Genomic DNA, 20,930 nt, shown 5'->3' on the forward strand with positions numbered 1-20,930 from the left:
CATATATATATATATATATATATATATATAATATATTCATCCTTAGTTTTATCCATTTCAGTCCCGGAAGAAAGAAAAGATGATGTCTCCTCTCTCTGTCGTATGTTATTGTAGTCATATTTGACGCTCATGTTATTATTTTATTTTATGTTGGCATTATAGAAGTTTCTTACGTGAGGGCAAATGTGCTTTCAGTCAATAGCCTAATGCCACGCATAGTTTTTGCTTATTGGCCAATTTAGTAGCAGAGATGTTTAAATAAATAAATAATCGAGGGGGACAAAAAAAAAAACATCCGGGTGCTTTTGCTTTCATTTTAAAACAATTATGTAACAATTAAAAAGACCATTCATATGTAGTTATAATTATATGATTTTTTTTAAATAATAAATATGGATATTCTTATATATTGTCATGTAATATGTTACAAAAGATAGCTTAAAAATGATCTTCTTCCAATTCACTATACGGTGATTTATTATAAAAAATAATAATAATATTATCCATGAGTACTATCTAAACAAGTCGTGACTAAAATTACACATTGTTAATTTTTTCAATTGTCATATAATGCGTTGAAGAGAGATAGCTTAAATTGGTTTGGTGCTACACTTTTTCTAGATTCTAGAAAGTGGCAAACTGGATAGCCTAAAGTTTGTGGCCCATAGGATTACCATCCCATTTGAGGCATGATAAGAATGATTTACTTTATTGTTAGTTCTTGACTGTACTTATCCAAAAAAAAAAATTGTTAGTTCTTGACTGTAAAATTGAAGAGGAAACTCATGAAACAAAGCTGAAAACTGGAAATAAATAGAGAAAAAAAAAATTAGCAAGTTTTTTCAAATCTATGATTCCACATTGAAGCCAGATTCCATAAAAGAACATATGAAAAAAAAAATTTAATTACAAATTATATCATGTAAGTTTGTTCAATTTTCAATTATGTTCTTAAAGTCATTTTTTTTCTCAATTTTGTACCTCAACTTTCATTTCATGTTAATGTGGTCCTTTCGTTCAATTCTTCTTCAATTTTAAACTAGAAAAAAAATTAGAGAAATTAGTTTTGTCTAAGAATAATTTTTTGAAAATATAAGTTTTAAGGTTTTTATTTATCTTTAATCCGCACTCATCAGTAAATTCGATATGTACGACCAAAAATAGGAGGAAAAAAAAATCTACCGTGAAAGGCCGTGCACAACCCAAATACTAGCCGTTATCATTGTGAACATCTCCTTTTAGTTTTATCTTAAGGTAAAAAATAAGAATTATGTAATTTTTGGCATTTAACAGCTACCCACTAAATTGAAGTGGGTGGAAGCACCAAATTTATATGAAGTGAAAGTTGAGGGACGACATTGGGAAAAAAAAAAGTTAGGGCTGAAATTGAAAAATGTTAAATTAAGAGGATGTAGTTTTTATTTTAGTATAAATTTTTAGTCGTATATTTATATATAATTGGAATAGAAACTCTTTAATGTCAACCTTTTTACTTTTAAAGATAATCCTATTACAAATTAAGGACACAAAGTATTCTTAAAATAAAGATACAAAAATCCACATTTTCAAACTAGAACATTGAATAAAAATGTTCAATATGTAAAAGTAAAAAAAAAAAAAAAAAATCAGATTTCAGATAACTACTGAATTTTGTTTATTTGAATACAAGCAGTTTCAAGTGATTTTTTTAAATTTCATTTCTTTTTTATAATAGAAATGGTTTCTCTATTGAAAGAAAAACCTCTGCACATATACTTCCACAATTAAGATTTGTTTTTCTAGATTTAATAATGTATATAATTTTAAAAAACGTGATAATATGTACTACTTTTTTAAATTTTTAATATTTAATTTAAATTATAAAATAGATTCGTTTAAAATAAAATTTTATCCTTCTTTGCGTGGGAACTGGGAAGAGGATAATATATTATGTACAGATATTTTCTTTTGGAAAAAGAAAATTGTTTTTTTTGGATGAACATGAAATATGGAGAGTGTAACTTGGAAACACGTGGATAATGCATGCAATCTGAGAATGCAAACCATATGAGAGATTTAGTCTAACACTGGGTGCGTTTTAAGGTCTAAACACAAATGTGAAATGTCAATAACAAATCTTATTTTTTTTGAAAAATAAATATCAATAACATTAAAAACTGCATATTTAGTAAACTTTATTTATGAAAAAATTGACTAACTATTTTTGAGAAGAAAAATTTGACTAACCATTAATTGGTGTTGATTGCAAAGAAGTACATACTAATAATATCCAGTTGACTTCTTCTCAAAAACCAAAAAGAAATGTTGGCTTCTATTTAGATGTATCTTGAACTTTATGGCATGTTTAATGGAATGACAATCTCCCACTATAATATGAGAAAATAAAAATGAAAAAAAGTTAACAAAACCTTTTCCTCCCAAATGCGATGTCTATATATGCAATTGCTTTTGTATAAATAATGTAGTAACATCATAGCCCTTTCTTACTTTAAAAAAAAAAAAATCATCATAACCCTTTCCCCAAACATATGCTAAAAAGAAATTATATACAAATTTATTTTATAAGAAAACATATTATGATAGACATGCAATTATGTAATGCCCACTTTAACATCTTATAGCATAGCACGTCTCTAAACAATGTCTCATTGTTTTCAACTTTATTATCATTTTATATAGCTTTTAATAGCTTTTAATACATTGAATAAGAAGACGAAAAAGTGATTAAAATAAACCAAAAGCAGTGTTTATAATATAATTATCTTTTTGGAAATATATACGATAGCATTCAACTTATGAGATTTACTCAATAAAGATTGTTCTTATAATCAAGTTAAAACACAAATAGATTTTTTTTTTTTTTAAACTTTAAAACACAAATAGATTTTTGGTGTAACCAAAATTCAAACCAAAATTTCTTATTCGATCACAAATTTTTTTTATCAATCGAGGCAATTGAAAACCCACATTTGTGATGTGAAATTGGTAACATTGTCCGGTTAAACCATTATACCGTCTTTTCCTTCTTTTTGTTAAATAACCTTAAATAATTACACAACTATAAAGAAATGGATATAAAATTTTACCAAATAAACCTGTTATCTTTTATTTACTTTTTCTCTATATAGGACATCCTATTAAAAGGATGATTGGATCAGTACTTCCTCCTCCATTTATTTTGTTTTTCCCAGCTACCTTTTATTTGCTTTTGGGTAAATACCTTTTATTTGCTTTCTCTCCATATATGACTAAAATTGATAATTATACCTCAATCTCATTAAATGATTTATATGGAATGGACATTTCCTTTTAACCCTTAAATTCCTCCCCACTAAATGCTAACATCTCAATTCAATTTAATTTAGTTCTCCCTCCTACAAGTTGTACATTATCTATCTAACTTGACTCTTTTTTATTTTTGCTTATTTAATTTATGAAAAAAGTTAACGAATATTTTAAGCTCATTGATTTGAGTAGTGTTTTTAAAAATTTTCATAAAAAACAAAAAAGTAATTAATTTTTTTATTTTTATATTTTCTAATATATTTTATTAATAAATATTTTAAAGACACTAATTAATCGAATCATTAATTTATTTCCTTATACATACCTCCCCACTTTTAGCTTTTCCACTCACAATTATATTTTTATCCAAAATATTTTTCTTAGCCAATATAAACCTACCAAAATAATAATGGAAAAAAGGACATTTACGTCAATATACCTAAAAAAGGAAGTACTTTACCTTTTTTAACCTTCTTTTTTGGAAAAGAAAAAGAAAGAAATTTGGGAAAGAGGGAGAGAGGGAAGACCTTACCTACCTTTACTTCTGAAGAGAAAGTCTGAAACTGACTCTCTCTAATCGCTCACAGAAACTGATTGAAGCCACCAAAAACTGTGTCTTTCTCTTTCTCTTTCTCTCTCCTCCTCTTACCTCTTACCTCTTCTCTCTCTCTCCATCTCTATCTCTATCTCTATCTCTATCTGGGTTTTTCATTTCCACTCCTAAATTCTCCTATACGAGGTGAGTCAACTCATGTTTTACAGTCTTTTCTACTAAATAAAGTTCAAATTTTTATGGGTTTTAGTTTATTTTTACTGGGTTTCCTTTGATTTTACTGAATACCCATGATTGTGTATTTAATTTTTTTTTTGGGGTGCCCATTTAATTTTAGTTCATTTTGTTCAATATTTACTTTTTTTTTAATGAATGCCCATGATTGTGGATTGGTTTATTTTATTGTTATTATTTGTTAATTTTGATGTAAGGGCTTACGGGTTCTTTGAGGAATTTAGTGAATAACTATGGCTTTGGATTGGTACAATACTTTCTCTTTTATGATTGGACCTACTTGGTTATTGGATCATTTTATAATTGCTGTCTATTTCACATATATGTTATTGCTGTCTATTTGACTTGATTGATTTGAAATGATAGTTTTTGTTTTTAAAATGATCGCACAATATCAGCTACTGAAAAATTTGTTTGCTATTAGAGTCCATTGCTCTATTGTTCCTCCCTTAAAATTAAAATTAAATTGTGTTTCATCCAAACAATAAAAATCAATATATAATATAGCCTGTTTTTGGCTACTGAAGAGAACTTTAAAATAAGTGAAGAGGTCTTATGTTTTGTAGTACCAGTAGGCATACATCAATTTCTTTGTTTAATTTATATTTGTATCTTTTTAATTCAGACTCTGTACATTTGAGTATGAGATTTATGATATTATATTCTTTATAGAAACTACTTGTCTTAACAGCCGTTGTGTATGTAACTGGTTCATTCAAGGAGAATTGTTGCAAGTCTTGAACCCTTTTGCACTGCTTTATGAAAGTGGTAGTATATGGCTTAACATGGTCACTTTTTTTCTGAGACTCTTATAGAAAGGGATAGACTAATAATGATTTTGAGATAGGGATTTTGATTACAAGGAGTAGCTGCACCTTGAGAATTTTCTTAAACTGGTGTCTCCTACAGGGATGGCACTTTTGTCTGTTGTCAACCAGAAGATAGTGGTTATTGTTTTACTTATTTTAAACTTATAGATGCAGTACTTTTTCTCAGTTTTCCTAGTACTGTCTTTATTGGTTTGGTGTTTTTCCTCAAATGTTCTATAATATGCTTTAGTAGTTGTTTCAGACAAGGAAGTTCTGTCTTGTAGTTTCTGTGTTGTTTGTACCCCCCCCCCCCCCTTTTCTTTTCCCCCCAAAAAACATTTTAAGTGTAAGTAACATTCTTAAACAACTTGTCTACATATCTTTCTCTCTTTTTTCCTTGTTTTCACCCCACTTACCGTCATATTTTACTATGCAGCTCTCTATGATGGCATGATGTACTACATCAAAGGGCTTGTTCTATTTGGTTTAACCTAAAAACTTGGCTAGTTTTTCCTTGGTACTTCCATCAGGTTTTTGTTCAATTGACAACAGCTATCTAAGGAGAGTGAGCTGCATGCTATCTGTGTGTGCATTATCAAGTGAATAAACTCTTCATGGCCTTTAGACCTTTTTACGAAAGAGGGTTCCAACCCAATGTATCCAGTACGGAGGATATTCATTTAAATACCAATTGGGAAGATGTGATTTGCCCTATATGCTTGGATTTCCCTCATAATGGTGTACTTCTGCAATGCTCATCCTATGAGAAAGGATGTCGTCCTTTTGTGTGTGACACAGATCACTTGCACTCAAATTGCTTGGACCGTTTCAAAAGTGCTTATGGTATGTCATCACCTTCAACATCTGATGTAACTCCTGCAGAGAGCACTGAGCCAGTGGTATCTGAAGCCTGTAAACCAAGTTGTCCCTTGTGTAGAGGAGAGGTTACTGGGTGGGTTGTTGTTGACAAGGCCCGTCTATATCTGGATGAGAAGAAGCGTTGTTGTGAGGAGCATCAATGTAAATTTATGGGAACTTACACAGAGCTACAAAAACATGCTCAACTGGAGCATCCTCATGCTCGTCCATCAAAGATTGATCCCGCTCGGCAGCTTGATTGGGAGAATTTCCAGCAGTCCTCAGAGATCATAGATGTTTTGAGCACTATTCATTCAGAAGTCCCACGCGGGGTGGTTCTAGGAGACTATGTAATTGAATATGGGGATGATGAAACTGGAGATGAGTTTGAGGACTTTCCTGGGGATGAAGGGAACTGGTGGACCTCTTGTATCTTGTATCAGGTGTTTGATAACATTAGGAATTCTAGAAACAGAAGAAGGTCAAGAGTTAGTGATACAAGAAGGGGGAATCGACGTATAAGTTATGATACTTCCAATTCTGATGAGGGTTCTGTAACATCTGTAGATTATTCTGAGTATAGGGTAGATGAGACTGATGATGAATTTGTGAGTACAAATGTTCCCTCAAGGGGTAGCTCCAATCATCGCAGGTCAGTAGTCCTTCTTCCATATCTCAATTTTCTTGTGAGGTACTTTTTATGTTTGTGTCCATTGGATTCCATGCTTCGATTTACTGGGTGATCTTATCTCTCCTTTAGTCAGATTCCTGTGTGCTTTTGATTTTGTACTTCAAATTCTTTGTGATGTAAATTTTAGTGTTTAAAATGAACATGATCTAAACCTCACACCAAGAGAGAGAGGGAGTTCTCCCGCTTATCTCATCACCCTGTTGTCATTGTTTGGTGTGAAGAGACCTGGAATGTTACACTTAAACTGACATTTTCAACTAATTTCATTGTATTTTGTCCCTAGGATTGTGGGGTAAGTGATTTGAACCTGAAGATGGCTTTGGGTTTATGTCTGGCTTTGGAGTTGGTTACATAATGTATAGGCATAGTTTGTAATGGTTTTTTTTTTTAATATATATTTAAATTGTTCTTTTAAAAGGTAGTTTGTAATGGGTAATTTTAATGATTTTCAGTGATAAATACTCTATTCTGAAAAGTATTTTGGTCATTGAACAATGACCTGGATGCATTACTTCTTTAGAACTTACATAACTAATCAGGTCATTACCTCTGCCGGTGTATCCTTGAAATATGATGGTATCTGCTGCTTTATCCTTGAATGTGACAATTTTTTTCTACTTTTACTATTTGATAGCAAATGATGGTAATTTAGAATGTATAATTTGATTGAAATAAACTAGAATATATACACCCTTTTACAATTCTAAACACTATTAGATGTGGTCAAATTTCGAAAAGGTTTTCTTACTGGAGTAGTCTTGAAGAGTAAGGTTTGAGTTTGTTTCTATATGGAAATTAGAATGCATATGTTAGTTGATATCCTGATTTTCTGGTTTCATTATATTATAACAAATTTATGTCTATTGCTGTTGTATTCACAGTTCTCGAAGACGCCGTTCCCGCTTCTATGACAATTAGGTATGCACTACCCATGGTTTGCCTGCTTTCTCTTTTATGCAGGCTGTAGTTTACTGTACACTGGAAAATCTTTGATGATCCTATCTTTTGTCTTATAATTTTACTCCCTTTGTCCCAAATTTATAGTCCCTCCCAAGAGAATGTGCAATTTAAGTAGAGTGTATTAAAAGCGTTTCACTATTTTACTTTTCCAATTTTGTCCTACATTATGCTTCTCATTTTTGTGTGTGCGTCTGATTTTGAAGGGTGTTATGGGAATAAGAGCATTCGTTAACGTCTGATTTTTTTACATGGACAATAACTTTGAGACACCCTAAAATGGAACTATTCTTTTTTTTCTTTTTCTTTTACTTTTTTCTTTTTTGTGTGTGTTGGGGGTTTGTGGGGGGGGTGGGGGGGGGGTTGTTGTGGGATAAGTAAGTTTTGGAAGGGAAGGAAAGATTCGAACTAGTGACTTCTGCTTCATGAAGTGGAAATATAGAACTATTATTTAGGGATGGAGGAAGTAATTGCATTTCTTGTCATCATCATATCCTGGTTTTCATTAAATTTTGACTATCCCACTCCCCTGTTTGTAAGGGAGAGTAAATTTATGTGCGTTGTTTGTATCTTTTTTATTTAAATAACTCATTGTTTTTCTTGGACAGCTTAGCAGTTAGCAGTGAAGTTAAAAAACAGAGAGATCCACTGGAAGTGGAAAGCATTGTATGCTTGCTGCAGATCATGTGAAGGTTAAAAACATGCAAAATCTGCATCTGGATCTTATCTTGTTAACATTTGTAATGAGATGTGCTAATTAGACTTGGATGAACTTGAAAATTCTCAAGTGGTCATGTTATGACCACTTTTGTAACCTAATCATTTCTCTTTTGCTATAAAAACATTTGTTTTTACTCATATGGAAGTGGGAGGATGAATAGAAGTACTATAACTTTGTGAAGGTTTTGCTGATGACCTACCATTTTGTCTTACTTCTGTTCTGCTTACCAACTTGTGGCATTGCTACTATTCTTTACTATTGCTGGCTAATAAATATATAAAGTACCAACGCATCATGCCATGTTAGTATGGTTCTTTTAAGCATTTGCTCATCTTAATGGACAACTTTTCTTTCCTTATTTGTTCTTAATTTGTTTGATACCTATCTGGGCTAACTTGACTGTATTGCTTTAATGTGTACTTCTATATTGTAAGAGAGATTTATTTGGCATGGGAATTTTGGACGAGCATGCGGGCATATTCTGACAAATTGACACACCCACAAGTACACAGTATATTCTTCATGTTGTGAGGAAGTTATATACTCGCTCTCAAGCGTGAGGGAATGTGTGTGTGTATATATATATATATGACTTTGTGATACTTTGACCAAATATTGTTAGGAACCATGCCAGCAATATTTGAGGATATCCTGCTAGCAGGGTTGAGCAATCTTTCCCATGTAATCAATCAGAATGAATTGGCTAGACCCAACTGTTCAATTTCCAATAAAAATCCTGATGCCTGGCCTCTGTGATTAGGTGTTAAGTCTGTAAGCTTAAGATTTGCTTAAGCTTGAACTGCCTTGTTCTCTTGTTGTGCATGCACTCACATCTTGTCTATTTTGATTTTGGAGGGACCAGCTCGATAATAACCAATCTCTAGTTCCAAAATTTTCAAGGTTGGCTATGAATATTTAATAGATTAATTAGAGTTAGTCATGTGTATATTTTTTCTTCTGTTGTTTTATATTTTCCGAAGTCATAATATGTGTTACTTTATTAATTAACATGTTCTTTTTTTAAGGGACTAACAAAGGAAGGGATTTATCAAAAAGGATTATGCTAACAAGTGCTCTTAAGACAGTGGTTAACAATTCATTTTAGGAAAGTTTTAACATCACTTTTATAGGAAATGAAAAAAATTGTTATAATATTAATTGTTTTTTTTTTTTTCATAAAATTTTTTTTAAATGGATTGTTAATTAACGCCCTAAAGATATTCGTTAGCATTTTTCTTATCAAAAAACTCAGAAAGGTGAAGGGGAAAAAAGGAATATCTAAACCAAAGTCGAAAATATGACAAATGAAAAAGTTGGGAGCTAAATGTCATTTAAAAGTTTATAAAAATGTTAAAATGATATAATTTGATGTTGTTAACAATATGTCATTTTCGTAAATCCATGTTGGATGATTCTATCGTATTATTCCATTTATATGCCTGATAAAGACGTTTCCTGTTTTGCTTTCAGCATATTCAACGGGAATTGATGCCGTCTTTGCCAAGATTCCTTGACAATCATTTTGTAAATGTCTTTGTGTTTACACATACACAAGCATGCATGTTATGCCATAAAAGATTTGGAAAATTTTGACATACTCCAACCACATCATCTGTCTCTTGCAAAATATAAAAAGTAGCTTATTTTACACATTTTAACTAAAAAAACACCTACATCAGTGGGTGTAAAATTGTACATAAATGTACAAGTGCTATGCACAGTTACTGTAGCTTTGTTATACAGTATTTTAGTATTATTTCTCTCCCCTCACATTCTCTCTTCTCCTCTCTCTCTCCAACTCATAAAAATATTATTTATATAAAATATAGTATATAATTAATTGACTAATGTGAGCGTTTTGTAAAAATATTGGTATAAAATAGAAAAGTAGATTTTTTGTGTAAAATGGACAGAAATTTTTAGAAGAGTTGATACTATTGCTCTACAAATAATTTGACTTCAACTTTATTGTACATAGAACTGGCTATAAAAGAAATCAAGATACAAATAACTTCCACCTTTTTTGCCAAAGTCAGCTAAAATTTGAATTGTCCATTTAAAAAAAAAAAAAAAAAGGTTCACATTGGACTAGTTTGCAACTGAGTATATTGCATGCTAACTACGGTGTTAATCCAAATCTGTCTAGCACTATAGCTTAGCAAAATCTTTTCCTTTTTCTTGTTTAATCCAACACACTCTCTGAGCGGCGTGGAAATGAGAGAAGTGTGTGTCGGTGTGAGGTGGTGATGGGAGAGAGACATGTGGAAATGAGAGAAGTATGAGGAAAAAAAATAAAACCAGTATGAAATAATAGGCTAAAATACAAATTACATTTTTTAATTTTGTTTATTGAACTTTTATTTTTATCATTTTAGTCTTACAGTTTATGTTTGTTGTCAACGCTAATTCTTTTTACCTTTGTTTATTGAATTGTTATTTTGTTCTTCAAATTTTATTTTTATCATTTTAGTCCTTGAAGTTTATGTTTGTTGTCAATGTTAATTCTTCCGTTCCGTACATAAACTTGGTTAACTATTAAAAGTATTTTTTTTAATACTAAAAAATTAATAAAAGTTTATATTAGCTTTAAGTTTTTTTTCTCTCTATAAGTTAGATAGTGAGAGAGGGAAGGGGAAAGTTCAAACCATAATAAATTACAGAGTTTATGAACGGAACTACAAACAATAATAAAAAAACATGAACTTTAAGCATTTAAATAACAAAAATAAAACTTAAAAGATGAAAATAACAATTCATCAAATTTAAAGGGAGTACATCACATTTCAACCAAAATTAGATTTTATAAAGTTAACGAAAAACAAAAGAGAATTAGATGGAGGTAAATATTATATATATATATATATATATATATATATATATAGTAAACAATAATACTTGATAAAACACATACGAAAATAGTAATATTAGTGTTTTAAACCGAGTTTATAATACATTGCAAAACTAGAATACAACTACAAAAGGGCCTAACTTTTGCAGTTATAGACTGGAGTTATAAACAGTGGACATTAGACATAAACAACCAATGTGAGATAAACATTTTTTTTTTTTTGAGTAAACAGTAATATTTGATAGAACACGCATGAAAAGAATAGTAATATAAGTGTTTTAAATCGAGTTTATAATACTTTACATAATCAGAGTACAACTACAAAAAGACCTAATCTTTGTAGTTGTAGATTGAAGTTATAAACATTGGACACTAGATATACACAACCAATGTAGGTAAATATTTGAAAGTGAGTAACAAACATAGAAAATTAGACCGGAAAAAGGTTCTCGGGCATTATCATAACAGACAGCCTTCAAGAGGCATTAACAAAGATCAGAACTTTCTCAAAAAAAAAAAAACAAAAACAAAAACAAAGATCAGAAGAAAAGTTGAAAATACAAACAACACTATTTCATTCATTCAATATAATTCATGATAAGGTCCATCCGATCCATGTCTGACCAATCCCAGATGCTTACTGGATGTATATCGGACTAGAAAGTATAAATCATTTATGAAGGAAAAATAAAGTACAGCAACTTCATAGGATAATAATAACCTTAACTTCAACAGAATATTAGCTATTATCATATATAACTTCAAAAAGAAAAAGAGCTGGTCTAAAACTAGTATGTGACATTGTTGGGCAGGTTCCGGATGACATTGCTCTTCATCCCAATCTTAGAGCGCATGGCCTCTACTCCTGATCTATTCATTTGCTTCATCACTTTCATTCTCACCATCTGTTCTCTTGACTGCACAGTAGCCAACCCCATGCTCCTATACCTGAAATGAAAAACAATTTCCTCATCATCACATGATTTCATTCTTTTATTGGTTATAGTCGGAATAAAAGTAATGTTTGTGGTTTTCCCTATAGACAAGAGGGCTGACATAGGGGGTTTAAAAGCAAACCTTGAGGCCAGTGCTGCAGTAATAGCCATATTGTTCAAAGGTGAAGGTCGTGGTTTCTGGCGATAGTAGCGCATATATTCCCGGGAGCCAAGTGTTTTGGTTGATTTTCCCTCATCAGATCTTCTAGTAATGATGAGCTCAGAGCCACCACTCCCAAATTCTACATTGTTGTCCATGTCACCTGCTGCAACCAGCTGTTTGCCCTCTTCATCCACATAACTATAACCAGAAAAATAATTATACCGAAAAGAGTTAGGCTTAGGCATATGAACATATATAGCTATAAATATTGTTAGTAAAGAATTTAGTAGAACCCAAGTTGTCAGAAAGACTAAAAACCTGCTGCTATAATCATAAAAGTCTTCTAGCTCTGCTTCCTCCTCATCATCACCATCACCAAAATGTACTTTGCAATGACTTTTAGCAACCATATGCTTCCTAACTGCTTCCAAACCGTTAAAAGGTTGACACCGATCATTACAGTACAGACACATGAAATCTCTCTTGACCTGAAAAGAAAAGATGAGAGAAAACGGATGTGAAACCAAATAACTGAAAAGCTGCAAATAAGGAACAGGTTTCTACTAAGAACGAACTTAGGCAGATGTTTCAGTACCTTAAGGCCAACATATGTAAGGAATCCTTCTGGGTCCTTTAAATACTCAACATCAGGAATGAAGAACCCATGCTGCTTGTGCATGTGAACCATGCAGCTCTCTATGGTATCATGCTCTAGATCACACATAAAGCAACTAGATGGATCCAACTCCTCATAGTCATCATCATCATCATCCTCGTCCATGTCATTGTCAGAGCCAAGCTCACGTACATTCAAATCAGTTAAGGACTTTGTGGCTTCACCAACCAAGTCTTCTTCTGGATCAGCTTCCTCCCAGTCACTTTCTTCACTCTCTTCATCCTTTACCTCCCTTTGTGGGGGTGGCTTATTCACAACACGACGCGGAAGTGGCTTAACTATTGCCTTGTCCTCTTCTTCATTGTTTGTTCCTTGAGAAGCCAGTATGATGTGATTTCGAGATTTAAGATGCTCAGCATGAGCCTTAGAACTTCTATACCCTTTCCCACAAAGACCACAACTGTAGAGCATGGGAGTTTCATTTGACTGGCCTTTCTCTTGAGCAAGAGCAGTTTGTCTAGCTACAAATAATGCTTCAGTCACTCCAGGAACCCCAGCTACCTGTTTACTTACAGAGAATAACAAATTATAAATTTGTGATAACTTATTGAGCACAGCAATCAGGCTTGCCATTGCATAGGATGGCACTTACAGAATAATCAAAGAACACCAGAGAATTATTTCTTATACCAGAAAATCAAAATATACCAACTAAACCTGATAGGCATTACATTGTAAATTTCTAGTATCCAACAGTCTACTTGCAGCTGAAGTTTTCTTTCACAAGTTACTGTTGTAGTACCAAAACTAATTTTTTACATTTCAAAAATGTAAGTTGAGCTAATTAATAAATGTGGTGATCACAGTTGAAAATGAAATGAAACAACACCAAGCAAAGGTTGCAAGTGAAGCAAACTTCAACAGAAATAAAATTACCACTATCAACTTCATTAAGCAATTGCAAGTTGAAAATGCTTCTTCAAGAAATCAGTTACACGTAAAAGCATATATTATACTATGTACAATGCAATAATATAAAGATCGCTTAGAATTTCTTCTCTGAAATTAGTTCCCAAAAACACAATTAAGATGGCTTCTATTGCTACATAAAACTCAATGAACCTAAGGAAGAAAAATCCAACTAGGAAAAGCCAATGAGCTCAACCTCAAAAGACTACCTCATTCCATAATAATAGGATGTAGGATGATGTTGTGGATCCAAGACCTGCTCAATGTGTTTGTAAAAATTAATTGCCATGGAAGTTTCGCTTGCAACACAACACCCATTCCATTAATCAAATTTCCCATAACATAAATGTTTTCATTCATTCCAGCGCAGTTTCATTTCATTAAAAGAAGGGGGACAAAACTAGTTTGCATGGTAAACCTTGTCCAAATTGTCATGTTATCTTCCGTCTATTTATCTCCACTGCAAACCAAATTCATAGTTAACTAACTTTCATAACAATGGATACGTACTCGTTAATTATTTCCAATCTTAAAACATATTTTCACTCGTCACTCGAAAGACATTGATACCATAATCCTAAAATTACTAAGTACTCTAGTTACACTTTTTTTTGTTGATAATTCAATAGTTGGGGCGGGTGGATTTGAACCCTAGCCGTCTCTATTGAAAACCCCAGAGATATCCGAACATTTGTCCTAACTTCTAACAACCTTTGTTTTTTTTTTTGAAAAAACAACTAAACCCAATCTTTGTAGCAGAAGAACACCAATTTGAAACAACGTTCTTACACATTACGAAGCATAACTTAGAGCATGAATCTCAATCAGCCATCATTATCAAAAAAAAAAAAAAAAAATCAAACAATCCCTGTTTGCTTAACAAGAAAATAAAATTCAAATTTCTTATGTGAACCCTTCAGCTCAATTAGAACCATACACTTCGATTAGAAACATAATCTCGATTTATAAAATCTTAATTCCTTACATATTATTATTATCCCTCTACCGAAAATTGTGAAATAACAGAATCGAATAACCTAATCTAAACAACAATGAATAAATGAGAGAGAGAGAGAGACCTTGCGCTTGAGATTGTAACGGTGCCATTCGGACTTGTAATGTAGCTTTTGCTCGGTATCGTCGTTGAACTCTTTGTTGCAAGCGTTGCAGGTTAAACCAGGCATTCTCTATCTATCAAATATTTTTTCACACACAAAAAAGAAAGAGAGAGAGAGAGAATCAGAATGTGGAGGCGGAGGCGAGACCTATTTATATGTAGAGTAGAAGTAGATGATGAGTTAATATACTATACGGCGGCTCGTAGACGGTGAAACGGTGGACCAGACAAATACTACTCGCTTGCGCAATCGCTAACGTATTGGTCTTTGGGCTTATTGCGAATATAGTAGGGCCTTTGGGCCTGATTCCTCTGGTCCTTTATTAAGCCAATGTTTGGGCTTCTCTGTTGACATTGGGCTACACAAGTCAAGAATCTAGATGGTATCACCATCCATTGGGGCGAGAAGGGAGCCGATGAAAATTAAGTTGAAGAAAAAATGAGAGAGAAATGTGATTTTTTATTAGTTAACCATAAATAAAACTAGGCCCTAACCCATGCATTATTAAATAAAAATTAAAAATATTTATTTTGCTTAAAGGTCTATGACTTGACTTAAAAAATTTGTATAACTTGAAAATGAATGAAAATAAGTAATTTTTTGTTCAATATAATGGTTTAGAATTTTTTTTTTCTTTAATATCATTGGTTCTACATATCACATCCCGGTGTAGGCTATTCAATAGTGATGACTTCATACAATACTCAACTGCAATTAAATCTAATATCCACCACCAATCTAATCTATGTTATCTTGATAGTAGATTTACAAATTGCATTCTCATATCCTCTATCATTTAAAAAGTAATTGGAGTAATGATTGTATGTAATGTATAAATTTTTATTCTTTTACAATATAAAATTTGATAAGGAATGAAGATACTCCAGATTGTCCACGGGTCATCCACACCAGCAGCCGTCCAAAAGAAAGCACCAAGACGGGGCTAACGCCATGGCCGTCCATGGACAAAGACAAACCCACATTACTCGTCCAAGGAAAGCGCCCATCCCCGTCCTGAAGGGATTCGTCCACACGAGGACCCCTGGACGAGAATTTTACACTTGGAAATTACTAAATACATTTCACCACTCCGTAGTATACGCATAACTTCCAGTGACCGTTGTATGAGAAAATATAATTCCTAAATGGTTATGGCAGTTATCCAAGAGCCCCCGACCTCCTGAAATCCAGGGGAGGTTACAATTTCAATAACTATCCCCAGGGCACTATATAAACACCCATTCAGACCAATAAAATGTACGTTTTTTACTGCTCCCAATAAGTTGGAATTCTAAAAATATAGAGAGAAAACTAACTTCGCCATCGGAAGGTTCTTGGCCGGAAACCCCTGTCACCTTTGATCGCTTTTCTTTCTTTTTTAGGCCATTGAGAGAGCAAGTAGTCCTTCCAAGTCCGAAGCATCCAGCCTACTGACTTTCTTTGCATCATCAGTTGGCGCCGTCTATGGGGACAAGACTATTCGCCGTTCTTTTCATTCGACTATCTGTTTTCGTTGTCAAGGCTTAGCCTTTCCCAAACAAAAGGCTGAATGGTTCGAACAAGATCAAGGGCTACTAGCCCAGGCCACCAGGAGAGTAGGGATGCTTCTAGCAATCCCCTTCGCGATCGCAGGTCAGCGCCTGTCATGCAACCGCCTTCTATTCAACATATACAATCCATGGCTACCAATATGGCAGAACTGACACGTCAAAATCAGGAGTTGAATAAGGAGATCAACCTCAAGAGGCAACGCCAAGATGGGCACACGGAGGGACGGGCACCGAGTCAAGAAGGTGGAGGAGAAAATGTCGAGTCCGAAAATCAGACAAGGGGTACCGCTTCAAGAAGAGTGCCATACTTGGAAAAAGAGATGGACCAGATGAGAAAAGCCATGGATGAGATGAGGGAAAACATGAGGCGGGCAAACCCAGTGGATGATATGGTCCACCGAACGGACTCCCCTTTCACAGCTTCCATCAACAGTCACCCCCTACCTCCAAAATTCAAAATGCCTTCTTTGGATTCGTATGATGGAAATCGCGACCCGTGCGATCACATTGCTACTTTCAAGACGACCATGCACCTTTAAGGGGTCCTGGACGAGATTATGTGCAGAGCTTTCCCCACCACACTTAAGGAACCATCATAGGTGTGGTTCAGTAAAATACCCCCAAACTTGGTGGGATCATTTGAAGAGTTGAGTAAGTTGTTTGTCAATAATTTCATTGGAGGACAACGCCACAAGCGTTCCTCTTCTAGTTTGTTAACTATAGAGCAAGGGGAAAGCGAGAGTTTGCAATCCTTTATCACCCGGTTTAATAGGGAGGCCTTGACGGTGGACAAAATGGATGACAAGTTATTGTTGGCCGCTTTCCACAATGGGGTCAATTCTGACTTGTTCATTCATGAGCTCTACGAGCAGGAACCGCAGACTATGGCTGAGCTCGTTCATTCGGCCCAGAATTTCATGAATGTTGAGGACGCTATCATAGCCAAGAAAAGAAAAAAGATGGGAAGAAAGCTCGGGTAAACGAGAAGAAAGACAAGGATGGGAAGAAGGCAAGTTCCTTCACGAGGAATCAGCAATACACGCCCCTGACCATGCCACTAGAGCAGGTTCTTATGCAGATCAAGGATGATCCTTCCTTGAAATGGCCGGATAAGATGAAGGGAGATCCCAACAAGCGCAATAGGAGCAAGTATTGCTGCTTTCATAGAGATCACGGGCATGACACGGACGAGTACTTTGATTTGAAGCAGCAAATAGAGAATCTTATTAGACAAGAAACTTCCTCGGACGAGACCAAAGAGATGAGAAACTAAAAGCTAAGGTGGAAGAGCCATCATGACCCCCACTGGGAGAAATAAGGGTAATTGTAGGGGGAAACTCGACAGCGCAGTCATCTAAGTCTAGGAAAACATACCTCAAGGTGGTGCAGAACATCCAATTGTCTGGACGACCTCCTAAGACGAGGGAAGTGGACGAGCAGGCTGTTACATTCATGGACGAGGAAGCAGGACGACTTCACCACCCACACGATGACGCGATAGTCATCACCCTACTCATTTCTGACTACATGACCAAGAGGGTGTTGATAGATAATGGCAGTTTTGCAGACATTCTTTACTACCTCGCCTTCCAGCAAATGAGGCTAGGACGAGATCAGCTTCGACTAGTGAATTCGCCATTGATGGGATTCGGAGGAATGAAGGTGCAACCGGTAGGCACCATCACGTTACCAATGGTCGTTGGAACATATCCACAGCAGATAACCAAGGAGGTAAATTTCCTTGTTGTCGATTGTGCATCGTCATATAATGCAATTATTGGAAGACCAACTCTGAATAGCTGGAAAGCGGTAACCTCTACCTACCACTTGTCCATCAAATTTCCTACCGAGCACGGAGTGGGCCAAGTACAAGGAGATCAATTGGCCGCCAGAGAATGCTACTTAGCCATGCTGGCGATGGACGAGCACATGCAGGCAATGAGTATAGACGGGAGAAGGATCACAGCCGAACCCACTGAAGTGTTAGAGGACGTTCCTTTGGACGAGAACCAGCTGGAGAAGTTCACTAGAATTGGGGCGAGTATGGAAGAAGGGGCAAAGCAAGCTTTGGTTCGGTTTTTGAAGAAAAGCCTCGACGTCTTTGCATGGGGTCATGAAGACATGCCTGGCATTGATCCTAGTATTATTACTCATAGCCTGAACGTGTGTCCTTATTCAAAACCAGTGCGCCAGAAAAAAAATAAATAAAATAAAAATAAATAAATAAATAAATAAAAAAGGGTTTTCGCTCCTGAGCGAGACAAGGCCATTAAGGAAAAAGTACAGAAGTTGGTTGCTGCAGAGTTCATCCGAGAAGTTTACTACCCGGACTGGTTAGCGAACGTGGTCATGGTGAAGAAAGCTAACGGCAAGTGGCGAATGTGCGTGGACTTCACCGACTTAAACAAAGCTTGCCCTAAGGATAGTTACCCCTTGCCACGCATCGACCAGTTGGTGGACTCGACGGCAGGTCACAAAGTTCTTAGCTTCATGGACGCCTTCTCAGGTTATAACCAGATAAAGATGGATAAAGCGGATAAAGAAAAAACCTCATTTATTACAAGCGAAGGGTTGTATTGCTACAAAGTGATGCCCTTTGGATTGAAAAATGCAGGGGCAACTTACCAAAGGCTGGTTAACCACATGTTCTGTCCTCAAATCGGGCGAAATGTGAAGGTTTATGTAAACGACATGTTGGTGAAAAGCAAAGACGAGGACAATCATCTGGACGACCTTCAAGAGACCTTTGATACACTACGGCGGTATAACATGAAATTAAATCCAAGCAAGTGTGCTTTCGGAGTTTCGTCAGGGAAATTTTTGGGGTTCATGGTTTCGAACAGAGGAATTGAAGCAAATCCGGACAAAATCCAGGCGATACTGAACATGGAACCACCGAGAAATATCAAAGAAGTCCAGTCTCTTACCGGACGAGTCGCCGCCCTCAACAGGTTTGTGTCAAAAGCTACTGACAAATATTTGCCATTCTTTAAGGTCCTCAGGAAGGCATTTGAATGGACGGACGAGTGTCAAAGGGCCTTCCAAGATTTGAAGACATATCTCATGACAGCGCCGCTTTTGAGTCCGTCTGTACCTGGGGAAGAGCTGTATTTGTATTTGGCAGTGTCCCCACACGCAGTAAGATCAGTGTTGGTTAGAGAAGAGGGGAGAGTCCAGAAACCGGTTTATTATACAAGCCGTGCAATGAGAGGAGCAGAAGGACGATACCCGATGATGGTGAAACTAGCTTTTGCATTGATCACGGCTTCTAGGAAGTTGAGGCATTATTTCCAAGCTCACATCATCAACATCCTAACAGACCACCCTATAAAAAAGGCAATGAACAAGTTGGAAGCTGCTGGACGGCTAATACAGTGGGCTGTTGAACTTAGCGAGTTCGATATCAGATACCTTCCAAGGAGTGCGATAAAGGCGCAGACATTAGCAGATTTCATCGCAGAGTTCACCCCCAGCCAAGATGAGCTCGACAAGGAAGAAGGAGTTGAAAGGTGGGTGATTAATGTAGACGGATCATCCACACTATATGCAGGAGGGATTGGAGTTATACTGAAGTCCCCCGAGGGTGACAAGCTGGAGTACGTGGCCCGTCTACAGTATCAAACCACCAACAACGAGGCTGAGTACGAAGCACTACTCAAAGGATTGGAATTGGCTAAGTCCTTAGGGGCGGAGTCGATAACAATCAAAGGAGATTCTCAGCTAGTCATCAACCAAGTAAATGGAATGTGTGATACTAAGAAGGATCGGATGAAGAAATACCTCAGCAGAGTACCCTATAAAAAAGGCAATGAACAAGTTGGAAGCTGCTGGACGGCTAATACAGTGGGCTGTTGAACTTAGCGAGTTCGATATCAGATACCTTCCAAGGAGTGCGATAAAGGCGCAGACATTAGCAGATTTCATCGCAAAGTTCATCGCAGAGTTCACCCCCAGCCAAGATGAGCTCGACAAGGAAGAAGGAGTTGAAAGGTGGGTGATTAATGTAGACGGATCGTCCACACTATATGCAGGAGGGATTGGAGTTATACTGAAGTCCCCCGAGGGTGACAAGCTGGAGTACGTGGCCCGTCTACAGTATCAAACCACCAACAACGAGGCTGAGTACGAAGCACTACTCAAAGGATTGGAATTGGCTAAGTCCTTAGGGGCGGAGTCGATAACAATCAAAGGAGATTCTCAGCTAGTCATCAACTAAGTAAATGGAATGTGTGATACTAAGAAGGATCGGATGAAGAAATACCTCAGCAGAGTAAAACGACTCGCACGAAAATTTTTAGCGATAAGTTTTGTTCAACTCCCTAGGGAGGAAAATATGAAGGCGGATGCCTTAGCAAAAGCAGCTTCGGCAGGAGTTACGGACGAGTACGACAATGTCCAATATATGCCAAGCATAGACATTCCTGACATACAACAGATAGGAGGAGGAGAAAATTGGATGAGTCCAATAGTAATTTATCTTAAAGATGGAAGGCTTCCAGAAGACAAAGATGAAGCTAGGAAGTTGAGGGTTAGGGCAGCCAAGTACGTCCTCATAAATGAAGTGCTGTACAAGCGAGGTTTTTCTCAACCTTATTTAAGGTACTTGGCTCTTGACGAGTCAAA

The 20,930-nt window shown here is 35.5% G+C and overlaps 2 protein-coding genes across 3 annotated transcripts; one reads left to right on the top strand and one right to left on the bottom strand.

The window, feature by feature from the left end:
• Positions 1-3,768: 3,768 nt before the first annotated feature.
• LOC142613929 (uncharacterized) lies at positions 3,769-8,288 on the top strand. 2 transcript variants are annotated; one of them, XM_075786448.1, is made up of 4 exons: positions 3,769-4,024; positions 5,318-6,391; positions 7,312-7,348; positions 7,996-8,288. In XM_075786448.1, the coding sequence occupies exons 2-3, from the start codon at positions 5,496-5,498 to the stop codon at positions 7,346-7,348; spliced, it is 933 nt and encodes a 310-aa protein (XP_075642563.1). In that variant the 5' UTR covers positions 3,769-4,024; positions 5,318-5,495; the 3' UTR covers positions 7,996-8,288. The 2 variants fall into 2 exon arrangements, with proteins under 2 accessions (XP_075642563.1, XP_075642565.1); XM_075786450.1 differs by having other exon boundaries at positions 3,790-4,024; positions 8,001-8,288.
• Positions 8,289-11,507: 3,219 nt separating this feature from the next.
• Positions 11,508-14,959, bottom strand: LOC142613583 (cytoplasmic 60S subunit biogenesis factor REI1 homolog 1). The gene is made up of 5 exons (XM_075785982.1): positions 14,719-14,959; positions 12,650-13,231; positions 12,373-12,542; positions 12,034-12,252; positions 11,508-11,904 (listed from the first exon to the last, which is right to left on the bottom strand). The coding sequence occupies exons 1-5, from the start codon at positions 14,821-14,823 to the stop codon at positions 11,745-11,747; spliced, it is 1,236 nt and encodes a 411-aa protein (XP_075642097.1). The 5' UTR covers positions 14,824-14,959; the 3' UTR covers positions 11,508-11,744.
• Positions 14,960-20,930: the final 5,971 nt, after the last annotated feature.

The sequence above is a fragment of the Castanea sativa genome, chromosome 10 (genome assembly GCF_040712315.1).
Source record: "Castanea sativa cultivar Marrone di Chiusa Pesio chromosome 10, ASM4071231v1".
Classification (NCBI taxonomy): domain Eukaryota; kingdom Viridiplantae; phylum Streptophyta; class Magnoliopsida; order Fagales; family Fagaceae; genus Castanea; species Castanea sativa.